The 23,566-nt window shown below is 48.1% G+C and overlaps 1 protein-coding gene across 4 annotated transcripts in view; it reads left to right on the top strand.

Annotated features, from left to right (window-relative positions):
- Positions 1-217: 217 nt before the first annotated feature.
- The window catches only part of Nab2 (Nuclear polyadenosine RNA-binding 2), a 50,802-nt gene continuing 27,453 nt past the window's right edge, over positions 218-23,566 (top strand). For 3 of the 4 annotated variants that reach the window (XM_077678919.1, XM_077678918.1, XM_077678916.1), the window contains exons 1-9: positions 218-422; positions 4,521-4,563; positions 6,607-6,721; positions 9,614-9,654; positions 11,056-11,301; positions 13,638-13,780; positions 17,392-17,567; positions 17,949-18,049; positions 21,130-21,273. In XM_077678919.1, the coding sequence (XP_077535045.1) occupies positions 381-422; positions 4,521-4,563; positions 6,607-6,721; positions 9,614-9,654; positions 11,056-11,301; positions 13,638-13,780; positions 17,392-17,567; positions 17,949-18,049; positions 21,130-21,273 (1,051 nt within the window). In that variant the 5' untranslated portion in view covers positions 218-380. The remainder of the gene's footprint in view (positions 423-4,520; positions 4,564-6,606; positions 6,722-9,613; positions 9,655-11,055; positions 11,302-13,637; positions 13,781-17,391; positions 17,568-17,948; positions 18,050-21,129; positions 21,274-23,566) is intronic. The other variant, XM_077678917.1, reaches the window with a different exon arrangement.

Genomic DNA, 23,566 nt, shown 5'->3' with positions numbered 1-23,566 from the left:
CGACTGGCCGCATTGAAAATGCCTCTAATTAAACAACCGTCGCACGCTGAAGCAAATGAGGTTTCTACAGGTTATAAGTAGGTCACTAGCTACTTATCGCAACAAAAAAAACAAGATGCAAAATTTTTGTGTCAGTGCCCCTTTAAGAACGGAGGAACATAAGAAGAAAACTCGGTAACGAACTTGCGCCCTTGCGCCGACAACGGCCAGTCGCTTTGCTGATCTGGCAACAACAAACTTTGTTTGCGTTGTGCGGCCGCTTTTTTCTGCGGTGGGCTCGTACTACAGGCGGCCGTGAATTTTCGTTGCCGTTTCTTGGTTCCTGAAGTTTCTCATGGTGCAGTATTCGTCGTGGAAGAGGCTCAACAGCTGCTAACCAAATGTCGGCCATAGACGGCAACGAGGTCACGCAAAAGATCAGGGTGAGCCTGCGACTTGTGCTGGGCAAACTGATTGAAGGTCCCGCTGCTGCCTGTGTTGTACCTCGCTCGAAGAACCACGCGTGTTCGCTTGCCTCGTTTTAAGAGCTGGTATATCGCTTTATCTAAAGGTAGTAATGCGAGGAAGGAACCTTATGCGACTGGGGTACTGATGATAGGGTTGAGCGCACAGTCGATCGCAAGCCGCTCACCCTTCGAACCCCGAACCATTTTACTAGGTCACTGGAAAACTCTCGAAGTGTGTTCGGAAACTCAACGTAGTGTATCTAATTTTCGTACTTGGGTGTCCTTATTGACACCAGAAAAAGTGTAAGCAAATCGTTACGGCGGTTCGTTTACGCCCTTCTGCTTCGCTTGCAGGTGATCAACGAAACGAATTTTGCGAGGCGGGATTACGGATCCACTAGCGTGTCGGGCTAGCATTATTCGACAGTCTGGGTTTATTTTGTGTTTTACTTAAACATAAATGTCGCGAAATTGAGTCGAATGGGGCAAAATATTTAGGACAACTAATACCGACAGTACGGGTGGCTACGAAGCCTTTCCGTCGTAATCTTGCAGGGCGACGTTCGCAGAAATCGCCCGCTTAATTTGCCGTATCAGAGCACGTTTCGACGAAACAGAAGGCATTGGTAATTGGAACCTTATTCGTAACACGTTGATATTCAATTTTTTTTCTTCGCCAAAACCCACGCTAGGCATGGAGGAAAACTACGCTTGTGTACGCGTCGTCTTTCACTGCAATACTTTTTCCTCGGAATCGTGACCGCGCGCCGACAACACTTGAAGTGTGTTTGGAGCTTCTAGATTGGCCCAGCCGTATTAGATATTTGTCATGTCAGAAAAAAACATCCGCTGTGTCCAAAGATGCGTCGGACGTACCCGCGCGAAATTGTTAAAATACGTCGGATGTACGACATGACCTGTAGTGCTTATTTGTTCCCCCATGGCATATGGCGCGCGTCCGGTGAAAAGTAAACTCCGTCGTCGACCTTGGATGGTAGGAATATGTATGGCTATAGGCTCAATATTAAAAACTTCGGTGTCTTAAAAAAAAATAAACATTTACCCGGAGTAGATCACTGTTTGAATATATATATTTTTTAATTTACTAAGTCCTTTTTAAGACGCATGAAATTGACAAGAACTAATAGTTGCGCGCTTCAAAGCACATTCGCAGATTATAATTGTGGTTACATGCAAGAAATACAACAGAATGGCCTATTACAAACTGCAGGCAATGCCCTACGACACAATATATGCAGGGTTGTTTATGGGATAAACGTATTCAGTCAGCTTGATAAATATACGAAAATGAAGAGTGCAAGCACTCAACCTTTATTTAAATGCGTAGAGCCATCTTCCTAGCCTGATAGCAGGCCATCTCTAACAAAGAATGCATAACTGTGGTGGCATTCTAGAATGTGGTGTTTAGAATTCCCACAGTTCAGTCGTCTTCGTATGCCATGTTAACACATTCAACAAGTGTGTGTGATTTCCGAAATTGGGAATTGGTGAAAAATCGTGTAGCACACAGAAGCCTTTTTCTGGTGATACCCAGCAGTTGTGCAGAGGTGACTTGCATTGTTTGAATTATGTTTGAGCTACGAAAAAATTGTATGGCCTTGCAATTGGTGTGCTGTTTGGTAGTCATTGCCAGGTTCCCAGATGGCAGAAGACTTTCTTTGCTCCATAGCCAGCAACTGCTAGATGCATGAGGCACCTCGTAAATTAGTGTCAGGGTGCTATCAACAGTTCATAAAACTTTCGAACCAACCATTGAGGTGAACGAACAGGCCACAAGCAAGTGGAACTAGCCAATAAGCTGCTGCAGTCATTGCATGTTTGTGTTGCTGATTCTCACTACCAAAGCTAAAGGTCTGGCATCACGGAGAAAATAAAACAGCACGACAGGGACGACGGAGAATGGAACACCACCACGGCGTTGACAACAACGAAAAGTTTATTGTTCGTAACAGCAGCATATTTACCGTCGTGTACAGGAGAACAGCTGCCTCTTACCGGTACTCACCTACAGAGCAGAAACTTGGAGGGTCACTAAAAGGGTTCAGCTGGAACGGAAGTTGATAGGTGTAACATTAAGGGACAAGAAGAGAGCGGAGTGGGTCAGGGAATAAACGCGTGTTAAGGACATATTAATAGAAATTAAGAAGAAATGGACGTAGACAGGCCATGTAATGCGAAGGCAAGATAACCGTTGGTCATTAAGGGTAACAGAGTGGATCCCTAGAGAAGGAGGCAAGCGTTGCAGGGGGCGGAAGAAAGTTAAATGGGCAGATGTGATAAAGAAGTTTGCCGGGATAAATTGGTCGCAGTTAGCACAGGACCGGGTTAATTTGAGATCTATGGGAGAGGCCTTTGCGCTGCTGTGGTGTAGACAGGCTGCTGCTGCTGATGATGACAGGAAGATAAACATCGTGAAAAAGAAAACAATAAAAATAGGAAACTGTCCCTCCTCGTGTGTTTAGAATGCAATGGTCGAGCCAAGTATTGGCGACATGCTGGGACAACCGTGCTTAAGTTCTGCGGTTGCATGTGCTTCAGTGATCTCACGCGTGAGTTGACTGCTCTTAGCTGAAATCTTGCATTTTAAAAATTCTGTTCATTCATTGCCGCTGTTCCGGCAGTGAATGCCGAGACGTCTGCTTACAGCTTTGTGCACATTGTAGTCGTGCTCTTTGAAGTGCTCGTTCAAACAGCTGCCAGTCCGTCTTGACGTATGCTTTGCCACAAGAAAAAAGATATTCAATAAACAACACTTCCTCCTGTGTGCGGCTTGAGAAGCTTGTGATGCTTTTGTTTTTCTGCACACAGGTTTGTCAGCAGTGGCTGAGTTGACCTTTTTGCAAACCAACTTTCTCAGGTCAACTCGACGTCCACTGAAGGAAGGAAGGAAGAAAACTTTATTAAGAAAGTTAAGAAAGGATGGCCTGAAGCCGCAGGGGAAGGGGGAGGGCAGGAAGGACGCTAGTAATGTCCAGCCATCGACGCCGCACAGACAAAGCTCCAGAGTGCTGTCAAGGTGTCCTTGACACGCCAAGAGGGCCGAATCCACTCTTCGTAGGAGTGAACCCACGCTGGGCGGTGTTGGGCGTGAAGCACGGCAAGGCCCGGGCAAGACCAGATGAGGTGCGGAAGGTCAGGCTTCGTCGTGCCATGGCATGCGTAGCAGAGCACATTGGGGTCCAAGAGAGAAGAGGAGGAACTGGGAGCTGATCCGGTCTGTGGAGGTCCTGCAAGGTCTACAGAATGGGAGTTTCCCGCCGATGTTGTTTCCCGCCGACAAGCCCGTGTTAAAGGAGCTTGCCATTTATTCACAGTCTGCCATTGATGTTCGATTTGTATGACAGGAAAACGGTTAAGGGGGTCCAGCGTGTGTAAGGTAATCAAATACAGTCGGAGGCTTTGTGGCGGTAAATACGCGAGCGCGCGCCACTCAATACATGTAGGGCACTCTGGTGAGACGCTTGCATGCTATTGCAGTCGGCACATTTAGCGGGTGCACTCCGTGAACGCACAGAATCGCGTAGCTGCCTGCTGCATTAGTTAAGCCGCAGCATCTCGAAATATGAGGACGTGAGGATAATGCATTCTTATCACCATGCGTTCTTATTCAAAATTAAACGTCTGAATGTGTTCACTGGGTGTCATGCTTGATGAAGAGCCCTTTAGCTGCACATGTATTCTCTGGAATCGTTTCTACATTTCTGACAAAGCTACCACAGAATCGTCAGGGAGTGAATCTGCTAAATGTACAAACTATGAAAGTTTGCCAACCCCTATCACTAGACCGCTCTGCATGTACTGTGCAGCACACACTTTCGTGTTTACTGTCACAAAGCTTGCAACTGTACCTTTGTAGCTGAAGTTCATTGTCAGCATGTGAAACCCAAGTACGAATAATTGTTAGGGGTCATGACCTCTTTCTTTTAAGGTCGCAGGCGTGATCACAACCTTATCCGGTGTAACCTTTGTGATATCTTCTCGTAGAGCAGCCACGTTGCGGGTGGTTCCCTCCTGCGTCCTGCTCTCACTTCTCTCTCTCTCCTTCTATCCCAGGCGGCCATCAAGACGAAGCTGGTCGAGCTTGGTGCCTACGTAGGTGAGTAACTTGTCAACGCTAGGAGATTGCGAAAAGGGGGGACACCACGCAACGTATGGGGAGAGCAAACTAAACTGCGGGAACCGTTACACGCAGTGCGACATTTGTTGTCCATGGCAAATGAAGCTGAGGGTCGTACGGAAACTCACCTGGTTGGGAGAGTACATTGCATCATGCAAAAAAGAAAACAAAGGATCAGCGCGAAAAAAGGTTTATTACGCCTTATCTTGGCTGTTCGGTCCATTGGGATCATGGGCTTTGGTAGAGGAAACAAGATGTGGGGCAAATGCTGCTGGCAGTCTCAACTAAAGGCACACCTTCCAATCTCCCCTGCATCCTCGCCGAAGCTGTGCCTGCCATTTTGGCTTCGCCACTGTGTTAGCACAGCAAAGGGGGTTGCATGCGATGCGAAATGGGTCATACGGGGCACATGTGGTAAGTTGGGAGCAGTTCACACGTGACTTGCCGCGGTGGCTGAGTGGCTATGGCGCTGTGCGGCTGAGCCAAAGGACGCGGGTTCGATTCCCGGCTGCGGCGGCCACTTTTCTGGTGGAGGCGAAAAGCAAAAACGCTCATATGTTCGAGATTTCGGCGCACTGTAAAGATCCCCAGGTGGTCAAAATTAATCCGGAATCCTTCGCTACGGCGCACCTCATCGCATGTGTAGCATCGTGGCGTCAAACCCCACAATCATCAGTTCACACTCAGTTTGAGTGGAAAACTCCCATGGATGAACAGATTACTGAAAAGTAAGCAGTTGTTGATTGATTGTAGGGTTTAACGCGCCGACACAACGCAGGCGATGAGGCGCGCCGTATAGTGGAGGGCTCCGGATTGATTTTGACCACCTGGGGATCTTTAACGTGCGCCAAAATCTGGTACACACGGGCGTGTTTGCTTTTCGCTTCCATCAGAAAAGCGGCCGCGGCGACTGGGAATTGAACCCGCGACCTCGTGCTCAACAGCACAACGCCTTAGCCACTGAGCCACCGCGGCGGGTAAGCAAGCAGTTGTCCCATCGCAAACTACCGTTTCCAGCAAGTCGCAGGGTTGCTGGTCAGGTGTCCAAACAATAGTCTTTGTTCACCTTTCGCTTTGTTCAATTTGGGTGTGACTGCTTTGGTGTGGTGGGGAGCACGACCAGGTGGTAGTGAGGAGCTTACTGAAGTTGTTTGGGGAGTTTCCAGCGGGACAACGGCGGAATGTTTCCGCTTTTTGTCAGTGGCCAAGTACACTGAAGCGAGTTTAAGACGTTAAAGTTCCACGAAAAGTAAAAAAGAAATTAAATGAAGTAATATAAAGTTGTATACATTGTTGCTGTAACCTCACAATGGTCTACACTAATATTTTGGACAGAGTTCAACCATATGCAACTTGCAAACGCTCTGAGCAGATATATTCGAGCATGGGTGTATAGATGAACACTTGGGTGCAGCCCACAGCCTTCAAACAGGATACCTTGGGGCACAACAAGTGTCCAGAGTGTTTGATGAAAGTAGTTATTGAGTATAATCTTCATATTGTTGAACCTTAATATATCCAGTGCTTCATTCAGGTCTGGGAGGAGGCCTGTAAATGATGTGTGCTAAAAAAGTTTCAACAAACTAGTGTTTTCCATGGGTCAACCTTGTGTACAGGCAATAACTAATGTGTCAGTATTGGCTGGGCAAGAATGCTTAGAACCCGTTATGCATGGATTAGTGTCACATTGCTGGAAATACCACTGTTGGCCTCCTTCCAGTTCCTGTGGCACCTGGTAATGCCCAGAGTCTCCCTCCTTTGAGAACGTAGGTTCTTGTCTGTACAGAATGTGGCATGCTTACCAAACTACTAATAGCCCCTTGCCACAACAGCCCTTCTGTTCTCTTAGCTTCCAACCTCAGAAGGGGCCTTTGCCAAGGTTCTCTGAAACATTGCAGTGCGCACTTGTCGATATGGCCAAAATACTGTCGCCCCACTTAATTAAGCCGTGCTCCTGTGTGTGAGCTGCGTAGTCTTCTTCACCGGCCTGACATTTTCCCTCTCCCTCTGGTGGTGGTGCAGACGATGAGCTGCCTGACTACATCATGGTGATGATCGCCAACAAGAAGACCAAAGAGCAGATGACCCATGACCTCTCCCTCTTTCTGGGTGAGAGCACCGTCAGCTTCACCACATGGTAACTCTCTCTCTCTCTCTCTCTGTCTCTCACGCAACTCGAAATGAGTGGCCGAGTTTGTTTCCCAACAGCCCTGAAATTCTAGTTAGTCTAGGAGCCATAGCCCTGAGAAGGTATCACGCTGGAGGTTGACCATTGTGGTGGCGATTTGTAGTCGAGGAGTGCCTGCACAAGCAAGGTACATCTTAACCGTGAAAACACTGCAGCAGTATAAGGGTGATAGAGTAAATTATCAGGGACTGACCAAAACCAGATTTCCCTCTATGTTTTTCTGTTTCTTCAAAAGGCTCAGATAAAATAATTTCAGTTTTTTGTTGCGCTTCTGTGTGAGTGCTGCATGTTTCCTCGTTATTCACGTATTTCCGAACTTAGGCAGTGCAGTTTTTTCACGGTTATGGTTCTGGTTGTATGAATCTTGACGCTATCGAAGTGTTGCATTGTTGCTTCGTAAGTTTGTTTTATTTTTCTACTCCTTTTTCTTGCTGCTGCTATTAGCAGTATTTGCATGTTTGTTAGCATGCGAAATCAGCTTTTTTTTTTCCAGGTGTTTAAATGGGAATGTTATGTTTTTATCCAAAGATACCAATTCAGTGCATAATGAAGCCTGCCAGTTGAAATCACACATCCCTGAATACACATTGTAGATCCAGGTTTTGAAAATAGCCGGTAATGGTTAATACAAAGTGACGTAGCAAAACAAAACGAAAATTTACTCTAATCTGAATTTTAAAGGGACACTGAAGTGAATTTGTCAAGCTCCCGGTTTGGCTTGCACTGCGTAGACTGAGTCAAATTACCACACTTTTCATCGTTTATCCTGTTGATAAGTAGGTAATTATTTTATAAAGCGGGAAAGAAGAAAAGCTACCATGCGGGGTCTGTGGCGGCCGCACCAACTAAAGGCTGTGACGTCTGGAGGAGAGGGCACCGTGATTGGACGATGTCCAAGGTTAGCATTCAAACAAGTTTTGGTTTCGGTTCTGTAAAACAACATGCTTGACATCTGACGGCATCGTTGGATGGGCATTCTAGATAACTCAGTAATCGTCATATCGTGCTTCTGCCATGTTGTCAGCTGTAATATGCCTAATATAAGCCTCCCAGGACGGCTTGGCATTGTAGAAATCACTAGCTCAGGCCTACGCAGTGCATGAACGCCCTCCGCGTCACCGCAGACGCTCAAATGCCATGCGCTTTTCCCCCATATTTGGAGCTTGCCTCATTCATGCCTGTATCGTAAAAAGCGTGTTCGCACCAGGCCATGGGTCTGATGATTCTGGCCTGTGCCCACTGCTCGCAAGTAGTCCGCGCTTGTGGCAACAGCACGCCAACGAGAACTCACTAGCACGTCGGTGTCGGTGTAAGTGCGTTCTGCAAACTCGCTCGCGGAGCAGTGAACGTTACGGCCCAAAAATAGTGAACTCGGTTTACAAAACATCGGCCGCAAACGAAAAAATCAACTTACAAAAAAAAGCATATGCCCTCGAGGATTCGAACTTGCGACTTGCAAAACAACAATCCTAGCTTTCAGACCACTCGGCCACGAGCCAGCGTGGCCGAGGTTGGATATATTATAAGGTATATAATGTACAACCAGCTTACACTTTTATTTACTTTTAGCATTTCAAGTACCTTAGGTGACTATTTGTTCTATAGCGCTCGTGCCGTAAGCGTCCCCAAACTTCCACAACATCTCACGTCTAGCAATTGCATTTCTTAGATTGAAAAGCGTTCGCAGATGTGTGGTTGTGCTGCTGACCGCTGTGCTTGTTCACCCAGCGCAAAAAAGTGCTTCCGGCTCTCTAGTTTTGCGCTGTATGGTAAAAGTTTCGCTTGATTTTATTTCGTTAGTACGTATATTGACCTTGCTGACTCTTCTCCCACCTTCAAGTGGCCTTAGATTTTCCTACTAGCGTAAAGTCAGTGAAGCGTCGCATGTGCACTTGTGCAGCGCTTGTGTGGAGCGACCCGGACTCGGAGCTTGATACAGTGTACAAACTAACAAAGTAAAGAAATGCACATTCTTCTATTCACAAATGTGTTGAGGCTTAGTTCCAACTGATCGAGCGCATTGCGACGACCCGTCGGCGGCCGGTGGACGATGCGTTGGGCCGACTGACTCGGTCGCGGAAGGTCAGCGAGCCGTGCAGTAGCGCAGCCAATTGCCAGCTCATCTCCTGCTGACGTCACACGAAAACGCCACAGAAAATGGGCGAGGGTGCAGAGAGGGGGACAGCATTTTCGAATTGATTTTTTTACTAAATAAATTTGCGTAAATGTTCTCAGAGTGGTCGAAACATGGCCTATGGACTCCAGACTACAATTTGCGCTAGTAATCCCGCAATGTTTACAAATCACTTCAGTGTCCCGTTAATAGAGGCAAGTGACCAAAAATAAAATTCCAGATTATACTTTTACTTCTTGAGTGTTGCAATAACGTTACCTAGATGGCAAAAGCAATTTCTGAACAGGAGTTCTCCAAAGGCAAAAAAAGAGAACTGAAAAAGGAAAAAGAAATAGCCCTCAAGGTGCATGTAGTGAAGAACTCTTTCAGTTCTCTAAATAAATCAACATGCTGCTTCGCAGCTACTTCACAAATGGTAGAGTTGCACTAGAGTTGTTGCGGTCTATTAGCCTGGCAAAAATGACATTGAACGTTGTTCCAAAGTAGCATATCGTGTTCTGAGAAACATATCGAGGGTGATAAAGTTGGGGGTTAAAATTGTCAGTCAGTGCAATCGGTTGGAATGGTCACGGTAGCTGAAGTAATGCGACTGCTGAAGAGGTTTAACGGACTAATGCGCATGTTTCAATGCACAAGTGATTGGCCCGTAGCCTGCTTCAGCTTTGTGATGAGTTTATGCATAATGTCTGCCTTCTGCCCTCTTGCAGGCTGCAGGGAGTGTTGGACCACCTACAGGCCATTGCTGCCGGTGAGTTTGCTGGCTTTGCATTCGCACGTGCGACCTTAGCCGTAGTGGAACTTAACCACGGCTGTACAAAGTGTGTGAGTGCTTTTTAGCAGACTTGCTCAGCTTTGCTGAAGCTTGCGGCAGTTCAGTCATTGTGAATGGATTTTTGGGGGAAGGGGCTGCTTTCAGCGCTGTCCTGTGTCGCCAGTGAACTGAGCGGCGAAGTGCGGGTGCCGGCCTGTACCAGCTAGTTGGTGTAGTTTTTGAACCCTTAAACCACCACCTCTCCAAGTGCAGTTACTAGTTTGCATGCAACAAAAAAAGATAGCTCCTAACCTAATAGTCCTCTGACGTGGGCTGGTCAAACCAGCTTGCAAGGGCGTCTCAAACAACTGCTACGATATCGTCATTTAAAAAAAATGCCCTCGACCACAGCCTTTTCTTTCTGTCACCTTCCAAGCTCTGCTCCCTATTTTGCAATCCATGGAAGAAACCCACAGATGTTGTCGAGAGGGGGGGAAAAGCCCTTGCACACCCCTCAATGCACCCGCCCCCTTTCTTGAAATTGAGTTGGAAAGAAGTCTGTCTGGGTGGGAAAAACGTGGGACAACAATTAAAAACTGGCTCCAAGTAGGAAATTTTATTTCAGCTCCCATATGTGAGCTTTATTCACAGTGAAGATGAGGGCACAAGTGATCCAGTTATGTTAACTTCGAGACGTGACGTAGGCAGCGAGCAAGTAGTTGCTAGCGTGGGATCTATGGTCGGGATTGCCAGGAATTTTAGATGAAGTCGAGAGGTCCAGTTCTTCTCTTTATTCCTTACCTTCGCATTGGCCCAGTCAACTTCATGGCGAGTTGCTTATGCATGTTCCAGCCAAAGCTCCGGACGATACTTTTTCTTTTCCTCGTCAGGTAAGCCCATCCCACTGCAAACATAGGCCGAAATACTCACCCACTATAGGAATGAGTGTCGCAAATACCCATTCCCCCTCCTGAACCTCTCTCGTGATGAGGCTACTACCTTCCGGCGACTACAGACTAACTCCTACCTACATAACACCCTTCTACATGCCATGTATCCCACCCTACACACTGCCGCATGCAAATCCTGCCCCCATCCAGGCACACTGTACCACATGGTATGAGTGCCAGCAATCCCCTACCCTCACCCCTAACCCCAACCCTACCTGTGAGCAGTGGGTGGAGCTGTTGACCTCTCACACCAGTGACAATTGGTGGAGAGGGCACGGATGGCCAGCACATTCCAAGGCATCCCGGACTAAAGAACCCTCCCACTGGCCGGGTGCCCTAACATCAGGACCTTGGCTCAAAGCTTATTCATCATCATCATCCTTACGTCATACATGTGCACATTGAGTCCTCCTGTCTGAAAAACTGCACGTCTGCCCCCCTGTTGCAGAGGCCAAGCAGCGCTGCCGGGAGCAGCAGCAGCAGCAGCAGCAGCTGTCGATGTCCTCCTCCTCCTCCTCCCAAGGAGAGGCGGTGGTGCGGCCCGTGCTTCCCCCGCACATGGAGCTGCAGCAGCAGCAGCTGAAGCGGGAGAGCCCCCCGCCCGTGGTGGCCGTGGCCCCTCCCCCCCAAGAGGAGCCCTCCCTGCCCGAGTACAGCGACGAGGTGCTCGCCCTCAAGGCTGACCCAGAGCCCGGTGGGTGGTCTCGGCTGCTGTTCTTCGACCTCTCTCGGGTAGCCACGGCTCCTCTCGCGTGGTGTCACAATGTCGAAGTAAAGGCGAGAGCTGCAATTGAAGAGAGAAAAAAAAAACGAATTTCTTAGCTTGAACAACTTGGCATATCGAGCCTTTCTAGCTGCTACACCAATTTTCGCAGCGCTGTATCTCAGGAACGACGGCACCGTGTGCCGCCATCTCGGTCGCGTTAGATCGGCCGATTCTTTAACTTTTGTTTTCCGGTCGCTTCCTTTGTCGTCGCTCACTCACAAACGCACAAACAGCAGAAAAAAAAAGATAGTGAAACCAAGCAGTCGATAGATTCTAACATGCGATTGGCTTATCCAGCCGTGTTCACTCAAACGGCTCTCCTGATTGGGCGTCGCCATGAAAACAGAAACATGGCCGCCGGGTTCCTGCACATTTCACACGCACTTAACAGACATGCCGGTGCATATATTTGAGGGTGTTTTGCAAGTACACCTGCTGGCAGGTGGAAATGTGCTTAGCGGTCATGTGGAGACCGTAAACATTAGTTGGAATACCAAGATCTGTTGACGTTAATGTTGTCGCTGCTGAATGCTGGGGTTTCCGGTGCCATTTTACTGGAAATGTTGCCATGTGTAGTAAGAGACACCAGTGCCAGTTTATTCCCTGCTCCTGCACGACATCTCCGGGAGGTCATTTTTGTGTTCAAAGACTTGGCAGTGCTCTGCGCTCCGCTTGGTCGCCGCGCGGTGTAGGTCGTTGGCTTGCTGCTTTACTCTCACGTTGAGGTTCTTCGTCTTCCCTCTATGTGTAGCCATACAGTTGTGGCTTGGTATTTCGTAGAACTTGTCTTTGGCCCAGACGAGAAAGCATCTGGGAGCACATATTGTGGGTGACACTAACTCCCTCCCTTCTGACCATGCGTATCGCATGGATCTATACCTTGCATCTATACGTAAGGCACTCGTGGTTCAAAGGAAGGTGGTTCAAGTCACCGCTCACATATTCACCCCAGCTAGGGATGTGGCTGATGAATTTGCCATTTTCAGCAGGGATGCAACTGCACCACTTGCCCTGTTGTACCCAACCAAGCTGCTCCACTCCTGCCAACTTTGCCAAACCACAGGTTTCTTCCATACAGTTATATTGGTCTGGCAGCCATCTCAAAGCGTGCATAGGTCAACCTCCATGCAACAAAAAAACCGGCGAAGAAGGGGCGAACGACGCCTGGTGGTGCCCATCAGTGTCCAAAGAAAAAGGGAAGGACAGCTGTTTGCCTGCGATCCATTGAAGCTAGACATTACAGCAGTATGGGGGCGTTTTCTACTGACTGAACATACAGCCTAGATAAACTAGTATTTGCCCTCTCTTCTTCCTTTTGTTTAGTCCTGAAAGGGCTTGCTTTTGGTGCCGTCTATAAGCGCTAGCATTTCATTACGTGTTTGCATTTGTAAAAGCAATGCTATTTTAATCGCCATCCAAGAACAATGCGGCCACAGTTTTTCTTATTTTTTTAAGTTTTGTTGAGTAAATGGCTCAGATACTCAGGTGTTGGAGAAAATATAACTCCAGAGTTCGTGGAATTAGGTGTGCGTCAAAATGTACCCAGATAGGGGTCAAAATAATCTGGAGCAGTCCAGTATCTTGTGGTCCAGTGTGCATCTCAGATGTGCGATCTTAATTTACGTCGTAATTTTGGCCAAGCACCAAAAAGAAGAAAACAGCAATTTAAAGACAAAATAAGGGCATGAAGACAGAATAACACTTTACTTAATTTGTACAAACTGAGCCTCAGTACCTCATTCAGCTCAATTGCAGCGACGAAAGCTGTTAGTTAACTGAAAAAAAAATGCAAGAAGTATTGAAAAACTCAAATTTCGCACTGCAGTGACATGTTATGTGCACGAGTGATGTCTTATGGGACAGCACAAAACAATTATCATTGTGTTAGCTGTGTTAGCACTCACATGATGTGTTTTTTTTTTTTTTTTTTTTTCCAAACGGAACTGCAGGACCCACTTCAGTCTAGCCATGCGTCTTAACGGTGGGCTAGGTTGGCTGCCACCAATCGCAAAAACAAGATTTTGTGACGTCATTGAAATGTTGCCTGAAAGTAGCTGGAGAGTCGCTACTGCTGCATCTGTTTGCCCTAATATCTCTAATATTTCCTTGAAGTTTGCAATAAAATTGGTAGTACCATTGTTACCGGGACGAAGCAGTCTTTTTAAAAAATGAACCAATTTGCATTTTGTCTTCGTGGCCTTTTTGAACAGTAAGGGCACTAACACGAGTGCTTGGGGCACTCCCGTGTTGTCGCTTGTGCACAGACGACGACCTGGCGGACGACCTGCGGGCCATAGTGGAGCAGGCCCCACCGCGGCAGCCAGCTGCCTCCAGCAGCAGCAGCATCTCCCTGGTGCGACCGATCCCCAGGGTGACGCCCCCCGAGCACCCCTCCTCTCCACCCAGGGTGAGCACGATGAAGGCAAGGTGGTCACCTTCTGTCGCGCCTGTCCTGACAGCATGGCCGCACGGTGGCTCTTAGTTTAAGGGAGTCAAAAGGATGAATCCTATTGGGGGCTGGAAAACTGCTTCAGGCAGCCAGTCACATGGGACTGCACGAAAAGTCAATCCCACCGGAAGTCCTCCAGGTTCATGGAGGCAAAATACAAATTTGTTCAGTTTGAAAAAGCGCTTTTGGTACCTTACTCCAGCCACGCTTTTGGTACCTCACTCCAGCCACGAAAGATGTTCTTTAGCTGACAAAACACGAGAAATATTGAAGAACCTTCAAATTCCTTGCTGCAGTGACAATACCGATTTTACACCCGTGATGAACCCACTTGCGTAATGAGCCGTGCACCGCAACTTTTCTTCTTGAGAATGCACTTTCTTGTTGCTATGCGTAAAAAAATGCAGCAGGAATAGAAAAGGTGCTGTTCAATATGTTTTCATCTCGGCATGGTTGTTGATGCCGTCGACAATCGCAGTAATTTGATATCACGCCACAGTTCGCACAGAAACGCTAAAAATGCATTCCAACGAAAAGAAAATCCAACAGTAGCCGGAGACGTGAGTGCGAATGCCGTGGCTCACAATTTAACGATTGCATGCTTGCAGAGCTCCGCCTTTTGAACACAAAACAAAGCTTCTCGCGTATAGCACCATGAAAGTGGTGCGACATGCGAACAGAGCCCCAAATGTACTCCACACTCCTTCCCTGCTCTGTGCTGTTTCGCGACTTTGCCATTATACTCCATAGTTTTGTTGTTTAGCTGTGTTCCGACCTTTCTTGTGCTCCTGGTGCACAGTGTACAGTGGGCCAGTACACGAACTATGCAGCAGGTTTTAATCTGAAGGTGGTAGAGCATGTGTTGAAGCATATGAAAACTGCGTGGCTTGGCGGCATTTCAGTGTTGACCCAGTGCGTGTACACTACTGGCAAAAAAAAAGTTTGGGAGATGAACAGGGATTGCCGTGGGTTTCATGGGGCCCTAGAAAAGAGTTTTTCCAGTGCAAAAGAAAAAGTTTTGGAGTGCCTTGATAGCACGGAAGACAATGCAACTTGGGTTGACGATGAACGAGGAGGACAACTTTGGTGGCGAGTAGGTGGCCACTAGCATGTTCTGAATAAAAAAAAAATGTTACATAAGTATTTAAGTGTTTTTACTGGAAAGGTAAAGTTTGGAGCGTGCTTCTCTTAGCACCTTTGTTGCAACTTTTTCCTGCATAATGTACCCACCCCCAAATTCATTCCGAAGTTTCTGTAGATGGCAGACTAAAAACGTATCCTATGCCGACCCACACACACGCGTGCGCACACACAAAATGACAGGTTTGACAGAAACTTGCTAACAACCATGTCAGGGGCACAGTCAACTACCGTACTTACCCGATATTAACGCGCACCTTTTTTCCGCAAAAATAGGCCGAAAAATCGCATGCGCGTTAGAATGGGATACGAAACTGAAACTGCGGAAACAGCTGAAATTTCGTTCCACCCATTGCCATCGCCATCTCAAGATGGCACCAAAGCTTTTAGCAACAATTTTTCGGATCTAGGGGCCCTATTCTCGACGGCACAAATTGCCGAAATTTGCCGGAAGTCTTGTCTGATTGGCTTTCAACTTTGGTCACGTGCTTCCGGTTGACAAAGCGGTTGTGTATGTTGTCGTCATTTTGACGTTTTATGATGTTTACGGGCACCAGTTCTAAAGTTTGCCTTATTTCTCTTTACTGGGAGCGCATAATTCTTGGCCGGCAATGAAAAACCGGACTAAAAGCACTAGACATGACAACGTAGGCCTGTCTTTGCTATTCAACAACAATAATGCCTGTTATACATGCCCACTCTGTGATTGGCTGAGAAGGCATGACGTAATTTAAACAGTTGGCGGGAACGATTACGTCATGCATTGGCAACTTCAGGCTGCGTAAAAGGGACGTAATGCTACGCAACAGCTTGAAAATGGCGGCTGTTTTTGTCACAAAATACAAGCAAAATAGGGCAAAAAATTGCCCCGGCGTTCGGCGCCGCGAAATGTCCGCCAGTTTGCAGCAGGCACAGTTTCGCATGCACGCTGCTTAAAGCACGTCAACTGCTTCCAAGTCAGCGATCATGGAGCATACAAATAATGTGCAGTATTTTGCTTTTATGTTTGGCAATAAAATAAAAATTAATTGTTTGGCGTAACCGCAACATAAGAGGGCAGTACAAGCCTCTCCATGACAAAGAGATCCCAATGCATGGCATTTGTCCACACTCGTCCTAGTAAGCTGTTGGGTCACATGATCGAACTCAAAAGAAAAATAACAAAGAAAAGTGACGCTTTGGTTCATTACAGCGCTGATTGAAGTCGAGATTGATGAATGTGAGTCAGCGACATCGGTGCGCTCCGCGGTTATCAGGCGTAGCGCTTCGCTGCTCTTATGTGTCATAGAAGCGATGGTCGCGGCCGTCTTTTTCTGTGATCACGCCGTAAACTTGTAACATAGCAACAGACGATGGCGTGGCGGCGGTGGCGGCAGAGAAGGTTATAACGGAACAAAGCTTGCATTGAAGCAGAGAGCCCAGCTATGTTACTAAAAGTGATTGAAAGAAATGAATAGATACGGTAAAAAAAATTGTGTGATGTTCTTTAGCTCGACATCCGCCTTTCGCTCGCTTTTGGACCAACGTTACTCGATCGCCTTGTGGTGTTGACGCCAAATTTGACCTCCAGAAATGTGTTTTTCTTGTCAGCCTCAGCTACCGTCTTAATTTTTATAGTACATGCCAAGTGTTTTTATATCTTTCTTGCACAATATTTGATACCGTGGTTGCGATCTTTATGAGTAAATCGTCAAATTACACTGCATGTCGTCATAGCTATAGGTGCCACACGTCACTGATTGCTTACGTCGTGCTTATGCAAAAAATTGCCGGCAATATGTGCAGTCGAGAATAGGGACCTAGGTGCCTAGGCTTTTCTATCGGCGTTCACACAAATCGTCAAATCATTCCACTTGCGCGCTTGGTAACAGCAATGGCAGCAGCGGCAACGAAGGTGCGCCGCTTCTGCGACTTACGAGCGGCTCCCACGCGTTCACAATGAGTGGTTGGCTGAAGCGTGCGCCTCTGGAGAAGCTCGCGGGATGGGCATGCGAGGCGTAAGCCACGATCCCATCGAACATGGTTGAACGTTCGTTTAGAAGTGTGGCATCGCAAACGCGCTTGACGGCACCGATGACGAGATGTTGCGGTCAGCGGAAGGCGACAAGGAGCTCTCGGAGAGCGACGAGGAGTGAGATGAGTGAGATTACTTCGGGAAATAAATCGCCCGTTTCTCTCGCATTCGTTTTTCTTGCTCACAAAGTTCCTTGCGCGTTACAATTGGAAATGCAAGTTTTTTCGGTTTTTTGCCTGGAAAATCTGGTGCGCGTTAGAATCGGGTAATTACGGTACATATGCAATGCCTTTTTTTTGGAGAAAAAGGGAAAGAAAATGGTTGCTGCATGTTTGTAGTGGCCATGTTGTGTGCCTTGGTGTCTGCCTTGAATTTGAAGAATAAAAGGGAGTCGCATGCAATGTGGCGGGTGCAGGAGCAGCCCCAGCGTCCCTCCCAGCAGCAGCAGCAGCAGCCGCAGCAGAGGTCGGTGGTGGCGGCGGTGGTTCGGCGCAAGCCCCAGTTCCTGAGTGAGGGGGAGGAGGACGAGGAGGAGTACGACCCCTCCAACCCCTCGGTGGCCAGCAGCGTGGTGCGGGTGCCCGAGCGCAAGTGAGTGCCCTCTTTTCCTCACTCACAAGGGCGGTGGGGAACTTACTGCGGAAAGGGGTTTGGCCACCAAAGCTGTCGGTAAGGTCCGTGAGGGGTAATTTTTGTGTCGCCCATCAGCAACTCGGGAACAAAACCTTGTGACCCACACAGTGGTTTATCTTTCTCGGTGGTGGGCATATGCAGTGTTCTCTGCTGCTGTTCACTTCTTCTCCATCACATGATGAAGCCCCCTAGATGAGGGCCACTGTTTTATGGTCAGGTTTTTTCTTCTTCTTCTTCTTCTTTTCTTTTTTGTGTGCCTGTGAGTTGTTTGCAGTGGCGTCGTTCCTCTTCTAGTGCGTTGCTTCATTCCGCCTGTGCATATGTGTGTGTCCATCGCAGGTCGAGCGTCCCCGAAAGCATGCAGGCCAACAAGCTGCTGCTGCTAAAGGCCATGAAGGCAGCCCACCAGTCCGTCTCCCGGACCACCCGACGGAACCCCTGTAAGGGCCTCGACATCGGGGCCGCATTGCTGGGAAGGCACTGGGCAGAGTGGAGGGGCGGGAGAATTCAAAATCGGGTTTTGCAAAACCGAGGTTCGCCTGAATTTCATTGCCGTGACAGGTAGTGAATTGTGAGCGCTGTCCATGGTGTACAGTCTCATAACGAACACATCGAAAAACAAAAATCAGTTCATTATATCCACTTTTCGCTATGTCTGGACACAAAAAATATATATATTTAAATAGTGATGGGAAATGAAGATTTGTTTGTTATAGCCGCTATTTTATTAAAACTGGGTTCGCCATATGTGGGCTATACTGTAGTCTCTGTGTGTTGAAAGGGCCATGGAGACGAAATAGCTTGCTCAGTTTGACAGAACTTGCTTTTGCTAACTCACCCAGCTCCACTCCGGCCACAAAAGATGCTTTCTAACCGAAAATATGCAACAAGTATTGAAACCTTCGAATTTTACGCCAGTGACGGTATTAGGCCAGGAGCAGCAAGCCCTAAAAGCATTGTTGTCGATGCGTTAAACTCTACGTTAGCAATTAAGTGATGCAATACCTCGGATAAAAAGAGCTCACTGCAATCGCCGAGTCATGTTTCTTGGCACCGGCTTTGGTTGGCAGCGGGCCATCGCACAAATGTTGATGTCGCAGAGACATTGCCAGAAAGTGACCGGGGAGTTGCCGCGGCTTCGTCTGTTTTCTTTAACATTTGAATTGTTTTTATAAGTATTTTGATAAAATTTGTACCATTGCTGTTAGGACCGAGCAGTGTTTTTCAAGGAGTAAAGTTAACTCGATGTAATGAAGTTGATAAAATTCGTAATTTACTTTGTTACATTGAAATTTCGCTACATTTAAATTTGCGGTTATAATGCAGTGTTCATCCTGTGAAGCGTTTCCTGCAAAAGGAAACGTGGCGCACATACACGGCTGCCGCACTGTTTCTGTTTCTATCGGAGCTCAGTCGTCTGCGCGGGCATCAGCGTGAACCACATGAAGCTTTTTCTACCCGCGAAAATGCTCCCAGCAAGCCACAGGCACGCTGACACAGCCGCAGAGACAACCCGCACGATGTGGGTAGCTCCAGCGATTGCTTCTAACCGCTCGGTGAAACGCAATTCGAGGGGCAGGCGAGAGGGGCACGGGAGAAAAAAAGCGGATAATGTGGGTGAAATTTTCACTGTAAAACGTTATACGCACCGCTTACGAAAGCGCCCAACAAATATCCTCCGCAGCGGTAAGCTTAATCGTCTCTGGAGGGGCCAGCCGGCATCCCCGAGCGCTTTGAAGCTCCCGCCATAGGGTGCGCGCCTCCCCATTGGCAAAACTGGTCAGGCTCCTCCCACTGCCGCGCACAGCGCCGAGTCACTTCTTGGCTGAGGCAAAAGCCGTTGGCGGCACGCAATCGCAGACGCGGGTGTGAAAAAAACGCGCGCGCAAGGCTCATAAAGAGTCACAAATGCTTGCTGGAATGATGAAACCCAACAAGCATGAGCGAACCCGAACAAAGGGCAAAGCGGCAGCATGCGGCGGCGGCGGCCCCGCCAGAGGCGATTAGGCTTACCACCATGGAGGATATTTGATGGGCGCTTTCGTAAGCGGCGCGTATGACGTTTTACAGTGAAAATTTCGCCCACGTTATCCGCTTTTACCTCGCATGTCCCTCTCGTCTGCCCCTCGAATTGCGTTTCATCGAGCGGTTAGAAGCGGTCGCTGGAGCTATCCCCATCGCGTGGGTGGTCTCCGCGTCTGCGTCAGCGTGCCTGTGGCTTGTGGGGCGTTTTGCGTTTTTGCGGGCAGAAAACTCTCCATGCAGTTCACGCTGATGCCCGCGTAGACGATTAAGCTCTGACAGATTCAGAAACAGTGCGCCAGCCATGTATGCACGCCACGCGGTTTGTAGGCAAGAGGCTCGCTCACAGACTCCGTGACTCGCTTCATCCGCGGCATTGGGTGGCCCGTGTCGCCGTTTGCGTTTTATTGAGACCCTGTTTCGGCGCTTGCGTCTCCCATAATCTAGTTCTACAACTTAAATTTTGTGCCTAGTTCTCCATGAAACTTCGTTACATTGACATTCCGGCAAACGGGACTTCGTTACACAGAGGGTGAAAATACGTGGTGTTCATACACTTGAAGTTACAAAAAATTCCCTGGTTCGTTGCATCGAAGGTTTCGTTACATTGAAGTTCGTTACATCGAGGTTTAACTACTGACAGCAAAGTTTGATTCCTAAAAACTGATATGGTTTGCTTCATAAAGCTGCCAAGTTGCCTATTATGGGTGTCAAACAGTGCTTGGAACCAATTTTAAATTGATATTATTGCCGCAGTTTTGAGAGATCCTGTGACGTAAGTACCACTGGCGGAGGGGTGTGGCGTAGAAGCGCGCCCGGGTCTCTCAAAACTGCGGCAATGATATCAATTTAAAATAGGTTCCAAGCACCGTTTGACGCTCATAATCGTAGGAAGGCAGCGTGGCAGCTTTATGAAGCGTACCGTATCAGTTTTTAGGAATCTAACTTTGGTGTCAGTACTCCTTTAAAAGCACTGCTCGGTCCCAACAGCAGTGGTGCCAATTGTATCAATTTTATCAAGGGTCTGGTCTGTGCCTTCCCTCCCAGCGAGTGATATGTATTTTTGTTGGAACGAAACCGACAACAACTAAAAGTAAATATTTTGGTGGGGTTGTGGTGTCTTTCGTCCGGTTTCACCCCGCCAGCTGCAACGACAGTTTTAGGCCGGCTGAATGTGGCAGAACCTATCTTTGATTAAGATAGGGGAAAGCGGCGTTGTGAAAGGTCGCTTTCTGTCTTGAACAGAAATTGCGACGTCATGGCTGCCGTAGAGCCCCCCGCGCTTGCTCCCGCCTCTGAAACGCCTAAACCGAAACTAACGCGAAGAGCGGCGCTGTAATTCATAATCGGCAGCACTTTGGCTACTCTTAACTCGTGTGGTATGTTTTTTGGTGTAGCACAAGCACATCGGACCCAAAAAACTGAAATACGCAAATTTGGTGTCGCTACTCTTTTAATGAACTGCACATGTGTTTTGTATCGAACTCTGTCTGCACAGCGGCCCGAGTGGAGCCGTACCAGCCAACCCCCCTTCGCGAGCTGGGACACCAGTCCGCTTCCAAGCGCCGCAGAATACAGAGCCCCAGCCGCCCATCCTCTGCAAGAGACGATGAGGGCGAGGACGCTATCCCGCCTCCGACTAGTAAGTGTTCGGGCATCCGTTTGAACTCCACCTGTCTGACTGGGTGTGGAGTTTAGCGTGCCAAAGCAGCACTTGGGCTAAGGTGCGCCGTAGTAAAGGGCTCCGGATTATTTCAACAATGTGCGCCGAAATGTTGACACACGGGCATCCTTCGCATTTCACTTTTGCCTGGAAAACAGTGTTCCAGAGGGTCCTTTTCTGGGCAAAAGAAACTCTGGAGAGGCCTCAGTGTCATCTTTTCGGTGAAGTCCCCTTCTCTACTCTTTTGAAAAACCCTTTACACCACCCCTGACTTGCCGCTGTGGTTCAGTGACTAAGGCGTTGTGCTGCTGAGCCCAAGGACGCAAGTTTGATACCCGTCGGGGTGGCTACTTTTCTGATGGAAGCGGAAAGGGGAAACACCCGTGTGTTCGAGATTCAGGCACACGTTAAAGATCCCCAGGTGGTCAAAATTAATCCGGAGCCCTCCACTACAGTGTGCCTCATCGCCTGCGTTGCGTCGGCATGTTAAACCCTACTATCAATCAACTTTGGCGTGTTGAACTTTTAATTTGACATTTCCTCTACCTCTATTCACTGCTGCATGATGTTGTCAACCATTGACTGTTGCTAAGGCGCTGTTGCTATGGCCTGATGTGTGGTGGAACATAAACATTATTTACATAGACCCTAGCAAGCCCAAAATATAACCTTTAGAGGGCCTCCTTTCACTCCCTTCTGAAAGCCTTAGCACCTCCTCTGCCTCTAGTCACCTCTGTCATCTGCTGCTGTCAGCCAATGGGCATCAGCCATTGACTTGGTTCTAAGGCACTGTTGTTACGGCTGTCTGCATTACGGAAGCTTTTTTTTTTTTTTTAATGTGGGCTTACGTACAATCTATGCCCATTATAAGGGACCCTCTTAATCTGGAAAAAAGTGTCCGCTGTATTCAAAGTACGCAGTACCCAAACAGGGTACGGTATATGAGCGCGTAAAGTGGGAACTTTTTTGACCAGTATTGCATATACATTGTTTGTTGTTTCTACAATTTGTCGTTTCTACATGCCTGCAGCATCTCTGCACAGTGTTCACGCGGGGGGAAAGAATTACCTGACGCAGTTTTCGAAGCTTCGCACCGGCACTTGGAAAAGGCCTAGCACATGCGGTCGAGTGCGCGTAGAGGTGCGCGTTAAGCTGAGCAAATAAAGCAACAGTGGGACAAGGAGCGGTTACTAACCAGTTATAAAAATGGGTCATGGCCACCAGAATTAGCCAGGCTCTTTTCAAACCCTTCGGGGCGAGGCAGGTTTGCCTGAAACCGTTCGTGAAACAATTCGGGTCACTGCCTGACATTTCCCCAAGGCAGCTTCTGCATTTTTAATGATGTCTGGTCAGTAATGCAGCTGATATGATATACAGAAACAGTAAGATGCCTACAATGCGGGGTGGAAAGAGGCGGCTCTACGTTTTTCCGCTAGGATAAAGCTCAAATCTTCCCAAATTTCATTCAGGTAAATTGGCTAGGAAGCATGTTCAGTCGTAAATTACCATATTTACTCGGATCTAGGCCGATACTTTTTTTAAAAGAGTTGTGTACGAAAATCGGGGGGTCGGCTTAGATTCGAGGATGCAGCTTTTGTGTCACCGCTAGACACTCGACACCATTTCGCGGCCACCATCTTGCAGGCTCCATTTTGTTTGTTTGAACGTTATGAACCTAGCTCTCAGCGTTCCGTGCTTGCTTGCTTACGTCGCCGCGTGACCTCAAGAAGCACCCGTGTTCGCGGCACAATGACGCCCACCAAGCGGTGCCACTACACTGCGGCGTTTTTAAGCGAAAGGTGAAGTCTTGGAGGCCGAGAGAACTTCAAACCTCCAAGCACAGTGCGACTTAGGCGTCGATGAGAAGAACATGCGTTGAGGGCAGAAGCAGCGGAACGAACTTTTCAACTGCGCTTCAAAGCGAATGGCGTTCACAGGACCCAAGAAAGGTCAGAGAACGAAGTCGCTGACTTTATCCCGCAGCAACGAGAAGGTGATGGTTGAGATAATTCAAGTGAAGGCGAGGGAGATCGCAAACATTCGAGGCGTTGTGCGGACTCAGTTTAAGGCCAGCAGGGACTGGTTCACTCGTTCTATGAAGCGTTTCGGTGTCAGCTTGCGACGGCGGACGTATGCGTGCCAAAAGCTACCCCCTGACATCGAGAAGTACCGTAAAAACCCGCGTATAATACGAACCCGCGTATAATACGAGGTGTAATTCGGGGACAGCAAAATCAGAAAAAAAGTTTTCATCCGCATATAATACGAGGTA

Source organism: Haemaphysalis longicornis, unplaced genomic scaffold, assembly GCF_048455015.1.
Source record: "Haemaphysalis longicornis isolate Haplotype H1 unplaced genomic scaffold, Haemaphysalis longicornis Haplotype H1 scaffold_7, whole genome shotgun sequence".
Taxonomy (NCBI): domain Eukaryota; kingdom Metazoa; phylum Arthropoda; class Arachnida; order Ixodida; family Ixodidae; genus Haemaphysalis; species Haemaphysalis longicornis.
This window is presented reverse-complemented; position numbering and strand designations above follow the sequence as displayed.